General features: G+C 39.7%; 1 protein-coding gene across 6 annotated transcripts in view; it reads right to left on the minus strand.

The window, feature by feature from the left end:
• PHKB (phosphorylase kinase regulatory subunit beta) overlaps positions 1-22,684 on the minus strand; it is a 206,971-nt gene that overhangs the window by 154,500 nt on the left and 29,787 nt on the right. For all 6 annotated transcript variants that reach the window (XM_030581825.1, XM_030581823.1, XM_030581826.1 and 3 more), the window contains 3 exons: positions 16,907-17,006; positions 8,562-8,669; positions 5,735-5,815 (listed from right to left, as the gene is read on the minus strand). In XM_030581825.1, coding sequence (XP_030437685.1) covers positions 5,735-5,815; positions 8,562-8,669; positions 16,907-17,006 — 289 coding nt within the window. The remainder of the gene's footprint in view (positions 1-5,734; positions 5,816-8,561; positions 8,670-16,906; positions 17,007-22,684) is intronic.

The raw sequence follows: 22,684 nt of genomic DNA on the forward strand, positions 1-22,684 counted from the left end.
AGGGAGTTAGACAGAATGTTCTCTCATAGTGGAGACCCTCCATTCTGCTAAACTTCAAGCTCTAAGACAGAGAAGATGACTTTGAGATGCCATCCTTTCTCTATCCCCAATAGATTTTTTTTTTCCAGGAAGGGATTTCCATTTTTCAGCCAGCTCTAGACTCAATGCATAGTACAGTATAACTATTGCTGTCTTAAAGAAACTGAGGGAAGTCAATTTTTTCTCTCCTATTATGCTGATGAGAGTTCTCTTTGCTCAATTTTCTGAAGCTCTATACAGAGCTATTAAGAAACCTGACCACTTTGGTTAGAGTTACAGTGACTAACTGTGGTAGCATAGCACTGGAAACTTATACACATTATTTGGCTTCAGTGAATCCCTCTTAAGAAACCTTGACATAAATTTGCATACTAGAAGAAGCATAATCTCCATAAATCCTGCAAATACGGTTTGGTAAGGCGAGCCATCCGAAACAAACATGTTTGTAATTGTAATAGGCACACTAATATAATTTCATCATTTGACATGGTTTCCCATTAACATTTTGGCTTCTTTTACATCTTTTAAAACAGAGAGGAGTGCACCTTCCCCCCTCCTCTTTCCCCCTCCCCAAGAGGTAATACAGATTCAAGCTCCGTGAATCTAAAACAAAGGGATTCCACCTTCCCCCCTCCCTTCTCTCTCCCTGTCTCCCACCAATTCCCTGGTGAGTACAGACTCAATTCCCTTGAGCCTCAATAAGGGGAAAAAATCAATTAGGTCTTAAAAAGAAAAACTTTTAATAAAAGAAAAAAAAAAGTAAAAGTTGTCTCTGTAATTTAGATGGTAAATATTACAGGGTCTTTCAGCTTATAGACACTAAAGAGGAGCCTTCCCCCCAGCACAAATACACATTAAAATCATTCCAGCAAAATACACATTTGCAAATAAAGAAAACAATCAAAAAGACTAAACCGCCTTTGTACTTGTACTCACTATTTGAACAGAAAATTAGAGAGCCTGTAGGTATGTCTGGTTACTCTCAGAACCCAGAGAGAACAATAGACAAAGAAAACACACAAACAAAGACTTCCCTCCACCAAGATTTTAAAGTATCTTGTCTCCTGATTGGTCCTCTGGTTAGGTGTTCCAGGTTCAGTTTGTAACCCTTTACAGGTAAAAGAGACATTAACCCTTAATTATCTGTATATGACACGCCCCCAAATCGCAGACAATGGGGAACCTCACTGGCGGTGATTTCTTCCTAGAACTTTAGAATCAACAGATTAATACAACACATGCACTTTTACATATACTACTAAATGTAAACTACAAGACTTTTTATATTTTAAGGACAATTTTTAACCAGTGGATTCTGGGAAACTTTCACGAGAGAGTGCATCACCTTAACTATCTGTTTATGACAGAAGGTGAGGCTGTTATTTTTTTGTGTAAGCAATTACATTTTTTTCTCTCTTTGTTTAATTTTCTGTTATTTTGCCCTTCTCCTAAGTAGCTAAAATGATTAGCCAAATGACTGCTAAGATTTGTTTGTTTACAGGGCCTGAGAAGAAACACACCTGTGGTTTGTTTTAAGCTTGTCCCAAAATAAATGCTGAATAACCATCACCTGGCAGCTGTGAAAGATCAATGTAGTTTATTCAATGCAAGCGCATATAAAAGGTTTTTTAAAAAATTAAATGATGATGAGAAGAGAAACTCTTATAATGGAAAGTGGTTCAGAAGTTTAAGGAAACAAGAGGTTTTCAGAGAGAGCGAGTTTATGGCTGCATTGCTATTACATCATAACAGACATTTCTGTAAGGCATACTGTTAAAGTCTGTAACCTTCTGTTCTTATCCTAAATGCAAAGATACATAGGCCAGGTCTACCCTGCAGACCTATACTGGTATAACTACTTCGCTCAGGGGTGTGAAAAATACACACACTTGAGCAACATAGTTATACCGATCTAAGCCCTCATGCAGACGGTATGTCGATGGGAAAGCTTTTCCAGTCAACGTAACTATTGCCTCTCAGGGAGGTGAATTAACTATGACAATGGGAGAAGGTTTCCTTTCAACATACCAGAGTCTTCGCTAAAGCGCTACAGTGGCACAGCTGAGCCGCTGTAGCTTTGTATGCAAATACAACCTCATAAACATGAGTTTACTACTAATCTATCACATTAATGAAAAAAACTACTGTTTAGTTCAGCAGTGTTGGAAGAACACATGGGGCTAATTTGAATACATCCTTACATTGCTTGACAACTTGATTGGTGGCAATGTAACAGCCAACCTATTCTAATTATGGATGTCTAGACATAAATCTTACATAAATTAAATAAGATTGATTGCTTTCTAGTCCATTAGAACGTTCTATATCCGCTTTTCATATCAACAACAAATCCTATGATTTCACGTACTACTTGACAGTGCCAGAGAATAAGGAGAATATATCACCCTCAAGTGCTAGATAGTAATAAGTATTTTAAAAGTCTAAGGGTATGGCTACATTTGGAATTTCAAAGCGTTGCCGCGGCAGCGCTTTGAAGTGTGAGTGTAGTCAGAGCGGCAGCGCTGGGAGAGAGCTCTCCCAGCGCTGCATGTAAACCACATCCCTTACGGGTGTAGCGTGCAGCGCTGGGAGCCGCGCTCCCAGCGCTGCTGCCCTGATCACACTGACGCTTTACAGCGCTGTATCTTGCAGCGCTCAGGGGGGTGTTTTTTCACACCCCAGTTGCAGCGCTGTAAAGTGTGAGTGTAGCCAAGCCCCCAGTGTCTCAAACTCTAAACTGAGAGCACCAGCATAAATTACAGTGGAAAAATTGTACGGGCCACATCCCTGACTGGTGTAAATTAGCTTTTTGACATATGGGTAAAAAACAAGATATTAACATAACAATGCATGATAATGTATGCTACTTTAGTAATCAAGCAACTCAATTGCATATATGATTTTAGCATTTAAACGTAGTCTGCAGCACAAAGAACCTAATTTTTGTGCCAAGGAGACCTGATTTCCATAGTACACTTAGGTTAAATCGTGAAGCAAATTAGAAATTCGCAAAAAAGTGTTAACCAATTATAAAATGATACCAGAGGATATAAAAGTAAATCTAAAAATGCAACAAACAAATACTGTCAAGCACTTGCTCTATGGAGGCATCATATACAGATGTTGTTCCAGACCGTTCTAATTTGGGTTGCAGAGAGGAAAAGCTACCCAGAACGTAAGTGCTGTGGAAAAACAAAAAAAACAATGAACCCATTTAACATGGACACCTTCCATTTTAGGTATCTGATCTACTCATTCCTGGGATATGAGATGACAGTGGCAGATTTTTAGCAGCCCATACACCAGCCATAAGCAAAGGAAAGTTTTTTTTAAAAAACCCTCTGTTTACCATCATGGGAAAAAAGTACACAATTAACAAGTGGTAACCAGTAAAGAGAAGCAAACATTCTTGGAAAATATTTAGAAAAATACACTTTTTGTTTTTGTAATGTTGAAGAAATTTAATATAAAAACAGCTGAAAAACACACATTTATAATCAGAAATTAAAGAGTGAAAAAGCCCTGTTTTGGGCACTACAAAATAGATAAGAAAATTAACGTTTTTCCTTTTTTTCCCCTCACTCCCTACTCTATGACAATAAGGAGGAAAGAAAAAGGCCTTTCAACTGTATTTTCTCACAAAACAGACCAGGAGTGCTCAATTGATATTCACTAAGCAAATGCTGATTAATAGACTCAGACAACAGAGGAATCCACATTCCAACCCTAAGAATGGGAATGTCTCACATGCAGGGAACCAATCTCTTCTACACTATCACTTGTCCTTGAGATTGTATAAATAAAGGCAAACCTTTATCGGGTGATAACACAAGCAAAGCAATGTAATATGTCAGGCTAAGTAAATACACAGTTTTAGACAAAATTTTGTCTTCCCATGTAAACACACAAGCTGTTCAATAAATACTACTTATAGCCATTTCACTAGTATCTGGTTAAATAGTGGTGAGCACAAAGAAGGAGAGGTGGGATTCCTAGATGATGGTGTACATTCTCCCCCATGCCATTCCCCCCAAAATACCAAGGTTATCCGGGGTCAACTTTCTAATACACCAGAAGGAGTTTAACAGTAAAATATTTAGATTTTAAATTACACATCTTGATTGTGTAAGTTTGGCAAATAACTTCTAACTAAAAAACAACATCATGGCCAACAGGCCAAAAAAACGATTAACTGCCTGAAATTTTAAATACATGAAGATGGTTTACTGCTTCAAGTTTGTTTTAGGGTGATGCGTACAACTAGCAGTAAATTCTGGTTCATGTTAATAAGAGTACAACTCACTCAACGCCTAAAGTTCTAAGTTGGGTCTTCTGTGTTTGATTAAATACATTATATAATTGTATGATTCACATACTAACACATCCATTTGAAGGAAGCCAGAAACACCTCTAAGCTGATTTATATCAGGAATTCTGGAAAGAACGTGCTGTAACTCAAGAGAAGTGACTGATTAAAGATTTAATTTGAGACCAGTGTGAAATAAGTGAGAGTGATGAAATAAAACCTGAGCTCTGAGGAAGATCACTTTGTGCTCAGATTAAAACTATTAACAGCTCATGATCTATTTGTGTCCCTTTCAAGATCAAAAATGAACATACTTGTCTTATGTAACTACGTTACTTTTATTTAAATAAAATGGCTTAAAACGTCTACTAAAAATACTGAATATAGTTCATTCACATGTATATTACCATTGACTTCAAGTAAGTTCCATCTTCATGTATCAGAGTGAGTGATTCCCACTTTTTCCTACTCAACCTCTGTTAACAGTCAACTGAAATTCACTGGTGGGTGATGTCATCCCAGACTAGGGTTGCCAAGCCTCCAGGATTGCCCTGGAGTCCCCAGAATGAAAGATTATGTCATGCAATGAAACCTCCAGGAATATGTCCAACTAAAATTGACAATCTTATCCCTGACATGTTCTTATCAAAGCTTATTGAACACTTTTCCTTTTCTTTACAGGCTCCACTCAGCCATGTCATACTGTGCAAAATCTCCCAATTTACAGGCAAGGAAGGCCATGTTGCCTTACTAAGATATCCTTTTTTCTTTAAACATACTACAAAACTTCTCTACATTTCCTGGTTTTTGAATTTTTTATTTTGATTTTTTTTTTATTTTTGGTGCATTAGAGCTGCTGTTTCTAACATTCTTATTTAACTCATATCCAAAGTAGGAAAAATGTCACTATAATAACTGATGTTTCACTTGTGGTTCACAATAGTTTGATTTTTTTAATGCATGGAACTTGAAGATCTATTAGGGAATGGGGCAAAAACTCATGGAAAAAAGAGAATGTGAATGTATTAACTTGTTTTCAAGCCACTGAAAAGAGAGACAGAACAGGATAAAATAACTATCACAGAAAAAACTGGTAGATCTCTCATTCTCATGGTTCCCATACAGTTCTATAAGTTGTAAAGTTTATATCAGATCATGTTAAAATGCACTTGTGTAGCTGAGCCATTTTACCACCTATTTGTTATACATTCAGTTTATCTTTAATATGGCAATCATTAAAAAAATAAGTGGCTTTTTGATGCATCTCTAGATGACCAATTACCTAAATGAAGGAAGAAACTCATTCAGTTTTATAGTTAATAAACTAAGTGAAAGGCAAGAGAAATCTTCAACATGCACAACTGATTAATATCAGAATTCAATTAATACCTCATCTGTATTGTAGATAATCTGCAGTCCTGAGGATATCATCTCAACCAGGTAGAGGAGGAACAGTGATACAGCATTTATCTGAAGTGAAGAAAAGGATAAAAAAAGTATATTTTACTTTTATGGGGTCATAGCAGACCAGCTGAGTTTCAAAACAAAAATGTGATAGTAGATAGAGAAAAGGGAGCTTTTGTGCTATGACGTGGTTATGTTCTTAAGAAATTTCATCCATTGTAGTATTACACACGTAACGTAAGTGTACTGATGTGGAACACTTGATCAAGAGAACTGCAGCAAGCAGTGTTGTAAACAACAGCTTTTACATTTGTTTTTAAAGCTTTCCTTGAAAATTATGATATTAAAACACTTGTGCTTGGGAATACTGTTTTGAGCCATAGGCAATTATTTCACAATCACCTGTGACAAGCCATCGCAAATGTATGTAAATGACAGTTATTGGAAAGTGAGGCACTAGAAGAAGCAAGTAGTAGCTTAAACCAGAGGTTCTCAAACTGGGGGTCAGGACCCCTCAGGGAATCACGAGGTTATTACATGGGGGGGTCGCGAACTGTCAGCCTCCACCTTAAAGCCTGCTTTGCCTCCAGCATTTATAATGGTGTTACATATACAAAAAAGTGTTTTTGATTTATAAGGGGGGATTGCACTCAGAGGCTTGCTATGTGAAAAGGATCACCAGTACAAAAGTTTGAGAACCACAGGCTTAAACAGTAGTCCGCATATCTGAAAAACAGACCATTTAAGTCCTAACAAACAAAGCATTAATGAAACCACCTGGAGAGAAATATTAATTTTAATCAACTGTTCAGCATATGATTAAATTACATTGATGAAAAAATGAGTTGTTTTCTTCTGTTACCAATCCCTAATAGACCATTAGGTTATTAACTGCCTTAGCATTCACACGAGTACCATTACACTAGAATATCAGAAGAAACATCAATGAAGCAAAAACAATGATATCATAACATTCTTGTATAATATACGAGTCATATAATTATGGTGATTCAGATACTAAATTAGTGACATATAAAGTGTTCATATTAATCAGTAAGTTGCTTAAGAAATTAATACAAGCCTTAACCTTCAGCGTGTGGGATTTAAAGAAATAGTCCGGACTCAAACTATGACCTTCCTTGAATTTTTTTTAAACGTGCTTAAGAATACTCTCCAAATTCTAAACCTTTTATGATTCTTTTATTTTCAGGCCACTTACTAGGGTGACAGAACTAGATAACAGAACTAGAATGTAACTATTTCAGAAAAAGACTGGCAGATCTCTCTCTCTTACACTTCCCAGATATTTCCGAAAGTTATGAAGATTTACATCAGATCATATTAACTACACTCTTTGTAGCTGTAATATTTTATCAATTTTATTTTAGGTATTACATTTTAAGATTCTATCAGAATCTATTGCTCCAATGTTGTAACATAATTTAAAGGGAACCAAACACAAACATAATGGACTGGGAAAGAAGATGAGGACCAAGAGGCCACAGTGATTTTGCAATATGCCCCTTCCCATCTTTCTACCCCTCAATCTTACAGATGCCCCTGCACTTCCACTCCATGATGCTGATATGCCACACTGTGGAAGAGACTTGCTGGCAGTAGGAGGGAGGGCTGCTCTCTTTCTATGGCATTGTTCCTCTTGCAAATTCACAGGGGTTTTGTCACAAAACATTACACTGACCTTAGTCAGGATTATATCCCACATTTCCCTTTTGTTGTGCATATGGTTTTCATGGCAATCACCAGCTACAGCAACTGCATTAGCTCAAGTCCAGAAGGAGTAGCATTGCTGTGAGGAAGAGATGCTTAGAATACCAGGCAATTTCCCCAGTCTTATTCAGATTTACCAAGAGCCTTGTAATTCCTCTCACAATCTATAGACATGTGCATGTTCAGCAGGTTTCATTCAGCAGCAGATTGGGTCATAACACTCCATCCATGAAATGATGTGCAGGAAACTGTCTTTAACAGAGCTTTCTGACTCCAAAATGGGTATATTTTATGAAGGGAATGATTTGGCTATATTGGCACCAAGAAATTAAATAATTCCCAGTATAACAACCACACTTGATTAACTACACAATATTTTGTGCTTTGGTTCTAGTTCTGCTGTTTCGGGAGCAACATCACTGTTCTCAGAGCTGTGCCAGAATGTTCTGTTATAAACAAGGATACTAATGAACACAAATGAAATTAATTTGGTATCAGTTACATAAGAAACATCATGGTTACACAGTGAAGGGGAAATCAATATCTGGCAAATGGAAAAGGACAAAAAAAAAAGGATAGAATTTATATTTTCCAATCTTAGAAGAGAGCATCACAGACAATAGAGAATAACAAATTAAAAACAAACAAAACAGCAGTTTGCAGTGTCTTTTAAATCTTTTAAAAGTTAATTAAACCTTCTCCGCTTTCTGGAAAATGTGGCTGGGAACATTAATAAAAATACAGTATCCAATATAAGATTATTGCAATCCTTCAATTTACTGATAATACAGTATGTACAGAAACTATTTTTATGCTGGGTTATTTATTGAAAAATTACTTTCTTTCCCAAAAGAAAACTAATTTTTTTTTAAACACAGTTGCACTGATATCTTCTGCACAAGATAAACAGTTTGATCCTTTCAATACAAGTTACAGCAGACATCTCAATTTATAAAATTCCGTAAAGCTTGTCAGACTATAAAGAAACATCCATCATGAAAGAGTATTAGATTCAGTAGTAATATTATATAAAGGCACCCAATTCTGCAATCACATTTAAGAGTTTTGTTTTGTTTTGTTTTACCTGAAGATGGCCATATTCATCATGGGAGAAGACTTCATCTCCACTATGTGCACTGAAAACAGAATGAAGGCATTTGGATGGTCTGGGGTCTTGCTTAAACTGCTGAACCTAAAGGCAAATTTTCATAAAATGAAATAAATGGATTATAAATACACTCCTCCCCAAACAAGTTCACCATCTATGATAGGTATTTTAAGGAGTCATGCAAGTGTCAATATATTAGCGAATTAACACTGAATAAAGTTTTATGTGAATTAGCACCAAATCACAAAGTAGTATTTGACTCCAGTTTATATTATTTTTTTTCTTCAAATGATAGAATTGTTCAGTTTAATGGCTTCTTTATACATATAATTTCATTCCATACTCTGGTTTCATAATCAAGGAGTTTCTCTACTGTGAACACAAGTAGATTGCTTCATAGAGATTCAGTAATTTCCATCTCCTTTCTAGTGCTACTTGCTAAGCATTCACACAATATTGACTATGAGGACAACATTTCAGACCAGGCCTGCAAAATATGCAGCCCCTGGGCCACATGGGCTCACTGTGCAGCCCGTGGGCAAGCGGCGGGGTGGGGCTGCTGGGTTCGCCCCCTGCCAGGGAAAAGGCACCTCACAGCCCCGTGCGCACACACCTCGCTCCAACTGCCCTAACGGCCAGAACTGCAGGTGGCTCCATCTCCCGCTCACCCGACCTGGCATACACTGAGGCGGGAAGCGCCGGGCATGAGGCAGAGTCAGTAAGTGCCAAGCGAGGGGACGGGCGCCCAACCTGGGCTCGAACACAGCTCGGAGGGGTGGGGAGACTGGGCTGAGATCCCCCCCAAGCATCCCTCTTCAGTTGGGGGCTGGGCAGCTACTGTGATGGTTGGTCCCAGGGCAGCCTCCGTAGGGATCGGGGTGCAGGTGGGGGATTGAATTATCTGTGGGCAGCCAGGAAATCCCCAGGAGAAATGTGTGTGTCTCTGTGTGTGTGTTGCACCTGCCTTACCCCTACTGCTGCCTCCTTCCCTGGTCCAGGGACCTTCCCTCTTCCCGGCCCCTATCACACTGTCCCCCTGGGCTCCCTGCAGCCCCTGTGTTTGTGTGTTGGACAGTCATATCCAATCTCTTCACACTGTCCCCCTTTCTCCTCCCCTTAGTTCATAGCCCCAGAAAATCCCTTAGAACTACCCCCTTTTTCCCCTCCTCTTATTTCATGAGGGGATGATGAGCTGAGCAGGCAGTGGCAGCGAGGTTTTATACTTAGGGGGGTGAGGAGGCGAGCAGCGCGTCGATGGCTGGAGGGGGACATCCATTTTAAGTATTTAAATTTTTGGTACTGCTGTGTGCAGTAATATAGTGAGCCCTGGGAGGTTGAAGAGGGGTGTGATGGTGGGGCTGGTCCTATTTTACTGCTGTGATCTGGTCCCCCTATGTGCGCCGTTTCTTTCCCCCCCCACCCCCAGCTTTTCTGCCCACAGTTGTTTTGGCAGGGCGGCGCTAGAGAAAGATGGTTTGTTTATGCGGGGTGGGGGGTTGTTTCCACGGGGCCGGGTGGCGCTGGGGGAAGGGGCTGTGCAGCACTGGGGGTGGTGTTTCCACGAGGCCAGGGGGGTTTGGCCATCAGCTGTTTTCTTTGGAGTAATATGGCCATCGCCTCTTTACAAGTTGTGCAGGCCTGCTTCAGACAATGGTTTCTGCTACATTCCATTTGTTCGGTTATACTGCAGACTGAAAAAGGTTTTCTTTATGCACATTTTCCCCTCTGGGTGAAAGATCTTATTCCATGCTTTCACTGTATGGTTTTATTGCATCCATATTACTTGCGTTTCATACTTTTATTTTTTTTTTGAAACACAAGCTTGCCCTTCCTTGCAATATACCTAGGATTTTCTTAATTTATTTATTTAAAAAGGTAATTACATAAAGATTTAATTGGTGATGTGGTTTTTTTTGGCTGGAAGCATTACCTCCTGCATTTTTAACAGGAAGAATGAAAAAGAGCAATTATGTCACCTGAAAGAATCAGACTTTACTAGCCAAGATACACCAGTGCATTACCACCAGAAGAGGCTTAAAATAGATAATTGGAAAAAAAAAAAAAAAGACAACTTGGAAAAAGCAAGTCAGTGAAAAACATACAAGCACACAAATTCTTAGAGTTCTTTACTTGCACAGCAGCATGAAAGTTAGTGCTTTTTTTACACTTAAAGTCTTACACACACTTTTTTGGTTGCTTCAGACTAAGGTGCCTGGATTATATCAAAATGTATCTTCTTCATCCAACACTGATCGAAAGTGTGCAGATCTCACCTAGTTAACTAAATAACAGCTTCAACTGATCTTCTGTTGCTGTGTCATTTGCATTTTTCTTCTGTACATACAGGAACACAACATGAGAATTTAAATATAATCACTATGCAAAGGGAATAGCAAGTACTAAATGATTCAAGATACTCAAAGGAAATTGCATAACTGTTTTGAGGCCTGAAGCTGTTAAAAAGACTAACTTCAAATGTAAGCAAAAAACAAGCTCTATAAACTTTAGAGATTAGTGGGGCATGGTGTCTGGAAACAAAATGCAACACCATGGAAATAGCAAAAGAACAAGAGAAAACATCCAGCATTTCTTATCCTGATTGGGAATGACAAAAACGAAGATCTGTGTAATTACTTCTCTAGTCTAAATTACATACAGAATATTAAGCATCTGGTTTATCCTTACTTAGATTCTACTTGATATTTTTTAAAAAGTACATCATAACAGCTCTTGGCTAAATAAACTGAAGGGCTAAAGAGCTCATTTTATTGCAATCAAATTGTAGTGAGCTATGGGAAAATATACTGCCGCTCATCACATTCATTCTGAATTCATGGGTTTGAAATGTACTTACAAAATCAAATTTCATTTCATGGCTCCTTTTTCTGCAACAGCACTGTGATAATCAGGGCTCAGATACCCAAAGAGGAGAACAGGGGGTCTGAATCCCGAACAATAAGCAAATGAATCAACTGATGTTATACAATGCTATTGTGTATAAAAATATGTCAAACAAGTTCTTTTATGGAAGCTTTTAAAAGTGCTGAACTCGACAGTCATTTTATACACACACACACACACACACACACACACACACACACACACACACACACACACACACACACACACACAGATTATGATTATCAATGTATACATGTAGAAAACTATCAGAGGGGTAGCTGTTTGAGTCTGGATCTGTAAAAGCAGTGAAGAGTCCTGTGGCACCTTGTAGACTAACAGACGTATGTAAATGTAGCTATGCAATTACAGCATCACCTCACAACAGGGTGAGGAAGCAATCCCCTCCTGCACCCCAACCCCTGCCCCCATACACCTTCCTGCACCCCAACCCCTGCCCAAGCCCTACCCACCTCTCAGAGCTAGCACCACTCACCCCCTCCTGCACCCCAACTCCGTACCCCAGGCTCAGCCCAGAGCCCCTTCCCGAACTCTGAACCCCTCAGCCTCAACCCAGAGCCTGCACGCCTTCCCAAAACCCTGCCCCAGCCTGGTGAAAGTGAGTGAGGGTGGGGGAGAGTGAGCAATGGAGGTGCGGGATGGAAGGACCGGGGCCTCAGGGAAAGGGCAGGGTAGATCCTGGGTTGCCCTTAAATTCAAAAAGTGATCTTGGGTGTAAAAAAGGTTGGAGACTACTGATCTAGACCATTCCTGACAGGCGTTTGTCTAACCTTCTCTAAAAAAGCTCCACTGATGGAGCATCACAAGCATCAGAAAATGCCTTATCTTTTGCTCCCAATACCACTTACCTAGTTTATTTTCTCAACGTAAAGAAGCAAAATATTTTCAAGTAGTTATAATGTGATTAAGATGATGTGTAGTGAATGGGATGTGCGTTTGTAAAAAGCTATAAGACTGGAGAAGAAAGAAAGGAACCAAAAGATAGAATGGAAAGTGAAAAGAAAGAAGGGACTAAAGAGATGGCAAAAAAAGACAAGATTCCTTTCATTAGTGTTGTCAAACTAACACAGAAAAAAGATTTTAAAAAACATTACATGAGTGCATGGGTATAAACTTTGGGCCAGAAGCTTGGCTAGTGTCATTTGGCTTCAGTGTAGCTATGTGTCTCTTCATTAGAACCTGGGTATTACTCCTGATCTGATCTACATTAAGAATCAAGAGAAGAAACAGAACGAAAACCAGATGGAAGTAACGAGCAGAGCAGACAACAGGGCTTGAAAACAAAAGTCTAGATTGAAGCTGTGAAGGGAAAATGAGAATGACAGAAGGAGAAGAAATTTATATGATGGCTTTGAAAATCTCAGTTTAAGGGATTTAGGCACTCAAGTCCCATTAAAATTCGATGAGAGTTAGGCATCTAAGCCACTTAGGCGCTTTGGAAAATCCCAGCCAGAGAGAAAGATTTGTTAAGTGCAACAGGAGGACAGCAGACAAGAAGAACCATGTAAGAAAGAACCACGGTGGTGCCGTATAACTTCCTTTTGCTTCCCTTTTCATTGTGACATACACATTCCATTATTTCACAAAACTACAAATCTAATTTGGACTGTCAAGTAACTGCAAGGAAGACAGAGCATCCCAGGAAAATAAAAATAAAAAACAAACTCTCAGGGAAGGACAAGTGAGGAGCCTTCTGTCATAAACAGATAGCTAAGAGTTAATGTCTCTTTCACCTGAAGCACCTGACCAGAGGACCAATCAGGAAACAGGATTTTTTCAGCTCTGGAGGGAGGGTTTTTTGTGTGTGAGGTTTTTTTTTTTGGTTCTGGTCTGTCTGCCCGCTTTTCTCTCAGCTTTGAGAGGTGATTTCTGTTTTCTAATCTTCTGTTTCCAGTTGTAAGTATGAAAAGATCAGATAGAATTTATATGTTTCTTTTGTATTTACATGAATATAGTTGCTGGAGTGCTTTGAATTGTATTCTTTTTGAATAAGGCTGTTTATTCATATTTCTTTTAAGCAATTGACCCTGTATTTGTCACCTTAATACAGAGAGACCATTTGTATGTATTTTCTTTCTTTTATATAAAGCTTTCTTTTAAGACCTGTTGGAGTTTTCTTTAGTGGGGAACTTCAGGGAATTGGGTCTGCAGCTCACCAGGGAATTGGTGGGAGGAAGAAATCGGGGGAGGTCTGTGTGGGCTAGATTTACTAGTCTGACTTTACATTCCCTCTGGGTGAAGAGGAAAGTGCTTTTGTTTCCAGGATTGGAATTACAGAGGGTAGACTCCCTCTGTTTAGATTCACAGAGCTTGTGTCTGTGTATCTCTCCAGGAGCACCTGGAGGGGGGAAGGGAAAAGATTTATTTCCCTTTGTTGTGAGACTCAAGGGTTTGGGTCTTGGGGTCCCCAGGGAAGGGTTACGGGGGGACCAGAGTGCCCCAAAACACTAATTTTTTGGGTGGTGGCAGCAAGTACCAGGTCCAAGCTGGTAACTAAGCTTGGAGGTTTTCATGCTAACCCCCATAATTTGGACGCTAAGGTCCAAATCTGGGACTAGAGTTACGACACCTTCCCATGTCCAAAGCAGAATGTCCAATAGACGATCTCATTCCATAATTCTTCAAGCAGTACAGCAATACAGTACAATAAGTAGTTGGTGCCATAACCACAATTATTGCCTCTACAAGGTCTACCTTCCACAGCATCACAACGCTATTCTTACACTTCTTGTTCTATCAACAAGCCATATTTATCACAGTACATATTCCAGATGCAACACAGCCTGAATGAGGAATGGAATTCATATACTGGATGACAGCATAATACAGTTTACTTAATATTTATTTGTATGTGTGTAGACAACACTGAGTATATCAGTATATTATAGAGGTTCTTCAGGTTATAGTTTGTCTTCTACTGTGATCGGAAAGGCAATCAGCGTAATTAGTGAGCCACAAGCAATATTATATACTAATTTCAAGCGCAGTTATTTTTGGCATACATACTCATGCTTTTCCTAGTATAAATCTCTCCACTGTAAAAGTACAGTATATGTTTTGTAGATAATTCCAATTGGAATTATGCGTCTAATGGCATCTCATATTGCTTCTGCTACTCCATTGCTTGAATAGAGCCCCCCCTACAGCAACCAAGTTAACAAATGACAGCCAGTATATACATAACATTAAATCAATGCTTATTTACTGTTTATTATTCATATCCCCCTTTGATTCTTTCTCCACAACAAACCCTTGTATGTTAAGGAGAGAAATACACAGCATTTAAAAACAAACATAAAGCAGCAGATTTAAAAGCAGGCACAGAAAAATCCATCACTATTCCATTTTTATCCCCACACCTTCTCCTATGTGGCCAAACATAGCTCTTTAGAAAACTTCAAATCTCAATCTCTTGGGGATACCTGCTCATAAGTAATTCTAGATTAATTCTCTGTCTTACAACAGTTTCATATCATGTTGTGAAATCAACCCACACAGAAAGGATGGGTACTTTATTTTAACCTGACAATGTTAATAAGAATTTGACATTGAACAATTTAAAAATAAACTCAAATTTCAGACAGAAGATCTTTTAAATAGCATGCCTTACATTTATTTCTCAAAGTTACATTTTAAAAAATGCTTTATAAGGGTCTGTTCAAGTAAGAGACAGTGGACAGGTCCAAGCGGATCCTGATCAAACATGTTCATGATTACCACTGTCCCAATTTCCCCTTGGTCACACTCCTGTTTATTACTTTACTTTCAAAAAAAAAAAAAAAGCATGGAAGCCTCCCAACTGCTTCACTCTTTTCTGGAACTTGTAAAGTATGTTGTGCCTTTCATTGCTCAATGGCCCCATATTGGGAAATGAAGGGCTCCCATCCCCCAGCCCTATACAGAGAACTGAAAAGGGGAGAAAAAAAAAAAAGGGGTCTCCCTGTCCCCAGGTTTCATTTTCTACCTGGGGTCTTGGCAGAGGTCCAGGGAGTGAAAGTGTCTCATCACGGTCAGGCTCCTATTGCTCCCTCAGCATTGTACAGAGTCTACAGAGCTACATCTCAGTTCCTGCTGCTTCCCACTCCATGCAGGGGCTAGGAAAAGAGGTCATCCCTTTGACCCAGAACACAGGAAAAGCAACAACCTGGCTGTTGGATTACTGTTTAAATTCCTTCCTGCAGATCTCAGGGAACAGAGTGTATGTAAGGTCCCACAAAGCAGAACATGAGAGTGATGTCATTATATGCTAGAGTACAAAACACTAAGCACAACAGGCAATCAAACAAAACAGTGAAATTGACTATGTACTAAGTTATGTCAAATGCCCAAAGTAAGCAAAATGGAAAAGAAAATGATTTTTTTCTCTATTTCTTTTTCAGTTATACTCTTTTTACAGGTTACTTGGAATAACAATATATACAAGTTTTCAGACAGAGTCCCTTTAACTCATCCACTGTCCTTGGCTACCTTACCCCCTACATCATACACAGACACACACACAAACAAAATCCCACCACTAACAGTGTATTATGTGAGAGAATGTAATTACACAAAATTCTGAAATTTCAAGATATTCCCTAGGAACTTTAACTACGGATGGGGGAAAAAACCACAGTTATAATCCCAGAATATTCAGGGTCTGCTAACAGGGAGATCATGGGATGAGTATATTGATAGTGCTCTGCTAGTACCTGCTTATTACAATGTAAAACTAAGCCACAAAGATAGAGAAGTGATGACCAGTATACTCAATGGCCTGATCAGTTGACCAAGAAAGTTCCAGCATCACTTCAACAGCAGGGTACCTTGCTCTTAACATCTGAAATTCAGTGGCAAGGAAGTACCACCTAGTGTTGAAAGCTCCTTTTCTCTAGGTTTCTGAGGTCAGGAAAGGAAGGAGCTCCCGACAATCCCACATCCTTCCATAGAAAACCACTAAGTCAATGGCCTGATTTTGAAATGTTCTGAGCACTCTCATTTCCCACTGATTTCTATGGGAATTGCTGGTATTCAGCCGTTCTGAATATCAGGTCATAAATGCTGAAAACATTACTCATTACTCATTGTTATGATTGATAGGACCACTAGACTGACTATATCACAAACTATCAACATCTTAGTTAGATGGCTGCCAGTCATAGACTCAAATTTGAATAGTAATTTGAAAAATGTAATTTTGAAATATATTCCATCATTTATACACATGGTGAAGTTTTTCTGACCTTTCGCATTTTCACATGGCTAGGCCCAGAAAATCAGAGCAGTCCTTTCTTAGCTGGACTGCACTGTAGTATTATGTTGCCTTTTTAATTTTATCTGTATTTGGAATATGTTATTGCTTATAGTTAAATTAATCTTTTAGAATTAAGTGACTGCTTGTGTCCACACTGCAGTGTTTTTACCTTATCAGCCTGGCGCATACAGCAGTAGAGAATTCCTCGCATACATTTTATGGCAGAATGTTCCAGCTCATGTGTCCTTCCCTTGTCATCATCAATGCGCCTGAGTGAGAGAAATAACCCATGAAACAAACTGCAAATGCATTAGGAAAAAAGTTAAAGGTAGTAATGCTTTTGATAATTACGTCTTTAACTACATAGTTAAACACTATATTATAGCGACACCCATTAACGTTAATACATTTAGAGTCCTGTCATTTTTTCCATGATACAATCCACATTTTTCAGTTTATGCTGTGCCTTAGCAAAAAGAATTGTGGACTACAAATTTGCCTGTATAACACAGTAAGTGGGTGAGTGCAGAGTGCTATTAAAGCTCTTAACTCAAGTTCCTGGATTATTTATTTTTACTCCAATTTTTTTTCTTATTTTTCCCAAAATGTTCTAAATAAATATAAGTCAACAACATTGTGGAGAACCAAGGATAGTAACATCAATGCAAGAACTGTGCCATCTTCCCCACACTGCAACTGAGTTCTGGCTTATAGCATCTATTTTGACTAAGTCCTGGGCCTCTTGAGAGCAAAGAATGTCCAACCACACTAAACTGGTCGTGCAATTAAAGGGCTGGAAGGAACTCTGTTCTCACAGAAGAAGTGTAATTGCACTACGGGAACACAATTTACCACTTGAAGGCCCTTGAAGAATTCCACCTGGATTTCAGCAATTTCCATCCCACCATCAACCTCAGCATGGATGAGTTCATACAAGAGACCCACTTCCTGGACACTACAGTGCAATAAGTGATGGTCACATAAACACCACCTTATATCCGAAACCTACTAACCACTATACTTACCTACATGCCTCCAGCTTCCATCCAGGATACATCACACGATCCGTTGTCTACAGCCAAGCCTTAAGATACAACCTCATTTGCTCCAATCCCTCAGATAAACACCTACAAGATCTCTGTCAAGCATTCTTAAAACTACAATACCCACTTGGGGAAGTGAGGAAACAGACTGACAGAGCGAGACGGGTATCCAGAAATCACCTACTACAGGACAGGCCCAACAAGGAAAACAACAGAACATCACTGACCATCACATACAGCCCCCCAGCTAAAACCTTTCCAGTGCACCATCAACGAGCTACGATCTATCCAGGAAAACAACCCCCAACTCTCACAAGCCTTGGGAGCCAGGCCAATCCTCACTTACAGACAGCCTGCGAAGCTGAAGCAAATACTCACAGGAACTACACACCACTCCACAGAAACACTAACCCAGGAACCAATCCCTATAACAAACCCCATTGCTGCCTCTGTCCCCATATCCACTCTAGCGACACCATCAAAGGACCCAACCACACCAGCAGAGGCTCATTCCCTTTCACATCTACTACTGTGATATATGCCATCAGGTGCCAGCAATGCCCTTCTTCCATGAACATTGGCCAAACTGGACAGTCTCTACGTAAAAGGATAAATGGACACAAATCCGACATCAAGAATGGTAACATACAAAAGCCAGTAGTAGAACACTTCAGTCTCCCTGGACACACAATAAGAGATTTAAAAGTATCCATCCTTCAACAACAAAAAAAAACTCAAAAACAGACTTCAAAGAGAAACTGCTGAGCTAAAATTCATTTGCAAACGTACCACCAACAATTTGGGCTTGAATAGGGACTGAGAGTAGCTGGCTCACTACAAAAGCAATTTTCCCTCTCCAGGTATTGACACCTCCTCATCAATTATTGGGAGTGGACTACATTCACCCTGACTAAATTGGCCTTCAACATTGGTTCTCCACTTTTAAGGTAACTCCCTTCTCTTCAAATGCCAATTTATATTTATGCTTGTATCTGTAATTTTCACTCCATGCATCTGAAGAAGTGGGTTTTTTTATACCCACGAAAGCTTATGCTCAAATAAATCTGTTAGTCTTTAAGGTGCCACCAAACTCCTTGTTGTTTTTGTGGATACAGACTAACATGGCTACCCCTCTGATACATAATACAAAATAAATCCCATATATCATGCTGTATGTCTCCAGATATCAGGATGCAAAGACTTTACATCACTCCTGCAAGATCTGCATCACTCCTTTTCTCACCAGCCTTAGTTTGTCCGTCAGCTACTGTAAACATCAGGTGTTCAGCACTCCCCTATCAATCCTTCCTTTCCAACATCTCTGTTTCTTCCATTCTTCCAAACAGTTCTGCTTCAACCACAAAGGGGAGGGGTTAAATGAAAAGGAATATGCAAGGAATTCCTTCAATACAAATGGATAATAGGGGCAACAACCATGCTTTTCAAATCATGGCTCCCTTTCAAAATTTTAATGCTCTCAATTACTACATTTATTGCTAGCCTTTCATAATATGTTTCAAGCATAAGAGTGAAATTAAACATAAAACATTTTAAGGGCAACCATTTCAGCTGCCAATTAAAATAAAATCCTAAGGTAAAAGGCGAAAGATTTATACGAACTGATGCTACACTGGTCAAGAAAATTTTATCTTCTTTTGCAGCCACCATGACTAATTAGGGAGTAGTCATAAAAAAATAAGGCTATGCAAAGGTATGTCTGTAACATGAACTGTTATGAAAGCAAAAAAGAAGTTTTGAGGAGTCAAAACAATTTTAAATCCATCTTTCAAGTAAAACCACAGAGATAGAGATATACAATTTTGACCAATAAATAATATAGATTAAGGAAGGGTAAAATCTAACTCACATTTTTATCTATATAATAGATCATCTGCACTTGAACAAAAATTCTCGCTATTATAATGAATTATAATTAGCTCTTCAACTAAAAATATAATTGAATTGTGCTGACAAAAATGATTATCTTCTTACGGTGTGACGCTGGGCTGTCAGTAGGGACTAAATTTTTTATTATTCTCAACTCATTCTTCCCTTCTCATAAATACAGTGCAGTTGAACTAGCACCATCTTGCTTAGCATTGTCTGTTTGAAAAAGAATGTGGAATACTAAACATGTAGAAGTAATGTTTTAAGAAAAAGTACCACATTAGCATGAATTGCAGGGAGTTTACCAGTAAATAATGATGGGAGCAATATAGCTCCCATTATTCTTCAAATCATACTATAAATTAACTCCAGTGAAAAGTGCTGCTCACTTTCCTAGGCTACTGTTCAAACGAGTTGGGGCTGGGAAGGAAGGGTATAAGGAACAGAAGACCTAAGATTTGGGTAAAATTTGGAAAGGAGTTCATTCAGGCAATGATTATAGCTAGGGCCCTACCAATTTAACAGCTCTGAAAAATGCAAGGTGGACTGTGAAATAAGCCCTTCTGTGTGAAATCCAATGTCCCCTTGTTCGGAGGAGCGCCCCAGCAAAGAGTTACATAGCAAAAAATATAGTGAAAAAAAGTTACTGCAATCAATGTGTTGTGATGACCATTTATATAGGTTAGTGAAACAGGGAGCTCACAAGATACTCTCGATGTTCTTGGTAAGTGAAATTTAAAAAGCTGTTTACATAATATTATGGGAACAAAAAAAAAGTGTTAAAATTTTTTATTATGATTGTCACAGGTTTTGGGGTTATACTCCAAACAGAAATTTAGAAAAGAAGCTATACTTATAAAAGTTAGGGAACTGGAATTTTACAAAGCTATTCAGCCCGAAACCTCATTTCAAAAAGTCAGGTAAAAGGAGTGACAATAAAAAGATACATCAAAAGTAGACTTTTTTTTTATAGCTTATTTATTTTTGACTGAGTCTGCATGAACTGATAGGTTGAAACAGATCAAAATCCATCCACCAGGAGACTTGTTGAAGCCTCCGGAACTCATATAATTTAGGTTTCATCAGCTACATCCAGTGCTGTTTCTAGCACCAGTCTGGCAATTAACTGAGAATGGTCTCTAAGGGTATGTCTACACTACGAGATTATTCCGATTTTACAGAAACCGATTTTTGGAAACATTGTATAAAGTCGAGTGCACACGGCCACACTAAGCACATTAATTTGGCAGTGTGCGCCCATGAACCGAGGCTAGTGTCGATTTCCGGAGCTTTGCACTGTGAGTAGCTATCCCATAGCTATCCCACAGTTCCCACAGTCTCCCCCGCCCATTGGGCTTCTGGGTTGAGATCCCAAAGCATGATGGGGCAAAAACAGTGTCGCAGATGATTCCGGGTAAATGTCGTTGGTCAATCCTCCCTCCGTGAAAGCAACAGCAGACAATCATTTTGCGCCCTTTTCCCTGGATTGCCGAGGCAGACACTGTAGCACGACAACCGTGGAGCCCATTCAGCTTTTTTTCACTGTCACCGTATGTCTACTGGATGCTGCTGACAGACGCGGTACTACAGTGCTACACAGCAGCATCCCCTTGCCTTTTGCCAGTTAAGAAAGACGGTTACCAGCTCTACTGTACCGTCTGTTGCTTTGCAAGTTGACAATGACGGTTACCAGTCATATTGTACCATCTGCTGCTGTCATGGGTGCTACTGGCCGGCCTCGGTGAGGTCGGTTGGGGGCGCTTGGACAAAAATGGGAATGACTCCCCAGGTCATTCTCTTCTTTAAGTTTTGTCTAATGGAGAGTCAGTCCTGCCTAGAATATCAGGCAAGCCTACTAAAGAACCAGAGAGCCAAATGGCTGCGCTGGGTCAGAGCCCCAGACATTCTGCAGAAATGATGAGCTGCATGCCATTCTACGGGGTGCCCCTGCAAAAACACTACCCGTTGCTTCCCTCCTCCCCCACCCCTCCTGGGCTACCGTGGCAGTTATCCCCCCATTTGTGTGATGAAGTAGTAAAGAAGGCATGAATAAGAAACAACACTAACTTTATTGCCTCTGCAAGCAGTGATCAAAGGGGGGAGGGGAGGGCAGCCTCCAGCTGCCATGATACTCCAGGCAGGAGTGAATCTCTATTAGACAAAGCTTAAAGAAGAGAATGACCTGGAGTCATTCCCATTTTTGCCCAGGCACCCACAGCCGACCTCACTGAGGTCAGCCAGGAGCACTCACAGGACGACGATGACAAATACCAGTCCTACTGTACCATCTGCCGTCCACAAGGCAAGTAAAGGGAAGAGGGAGGGGCTGACAACATATACCCTGAACCACCTGTGACAATGTTTTTGACCCTTCAGGCTTTGGGAGCCTAGCCAAGAATTCAAATGGTTTTCGGAGAGTGCAGGAACTGTGGGATCGCTACAGTCGTCAGTCGCCCCTCCCTCCGCGAGCGTCCATTTGATTCTTTGGCTTTCTGGTACGCTTGTCTCAGCTCCTTAAGTTTCACGCAGCACTGTGTTGAATCCCTGTTGTGGTCTCTGACCATCATGGCCTTGGAGATTTTTTCAAATGTTTTGCATTTTGTCTTTTGGAACGGAGTTCTGATAGAACAGAGATCAGATTCAGTATCTCCTGTACGGTCCATGCTGGAGTTCTGTTTTGATTCTGGGACTGCACAGTCACCTGTGCTGATCAGCTCTCCATGCTGGGCAAACAGGAAATGAAATGCAAAAGTTCATGGGGCTTTTCCTGTCTACTTGGCCAGTGCATCAGAGTTCAGATTGCTTTCCAGAGCAGTCACAATGGCGCACTGTGGGATAGCTCCCAGAGGCCAATACCGTCAAATTGCAGAGACACTAACCTTAATTCAAAATGGCAATACCGATTTCAGCGCTACTCCCCTCGTCGGAGTGGAGTACAGATATCGATATTAAGAGCTCTTTATATCAAAATAAAGGGTTTCATTGTGTGGACGGGTGCAGGGTTAATTTGGTTTAAT

The sequence above is a fragment of the Gopherus evgoodei genome, chromosome 12 (assembly GCF_007399415.2).
Source record: "Gopherus evgoodei ecotype Sinaloan lineage chromosome 12, rGopEvg1_v1.p, whole genome shotgun sequence".
NCBI lineage: Eukaryota > Metazoa > Chordata > Testudines > Testudinidae > Gopherus > Gopherus evgoodei.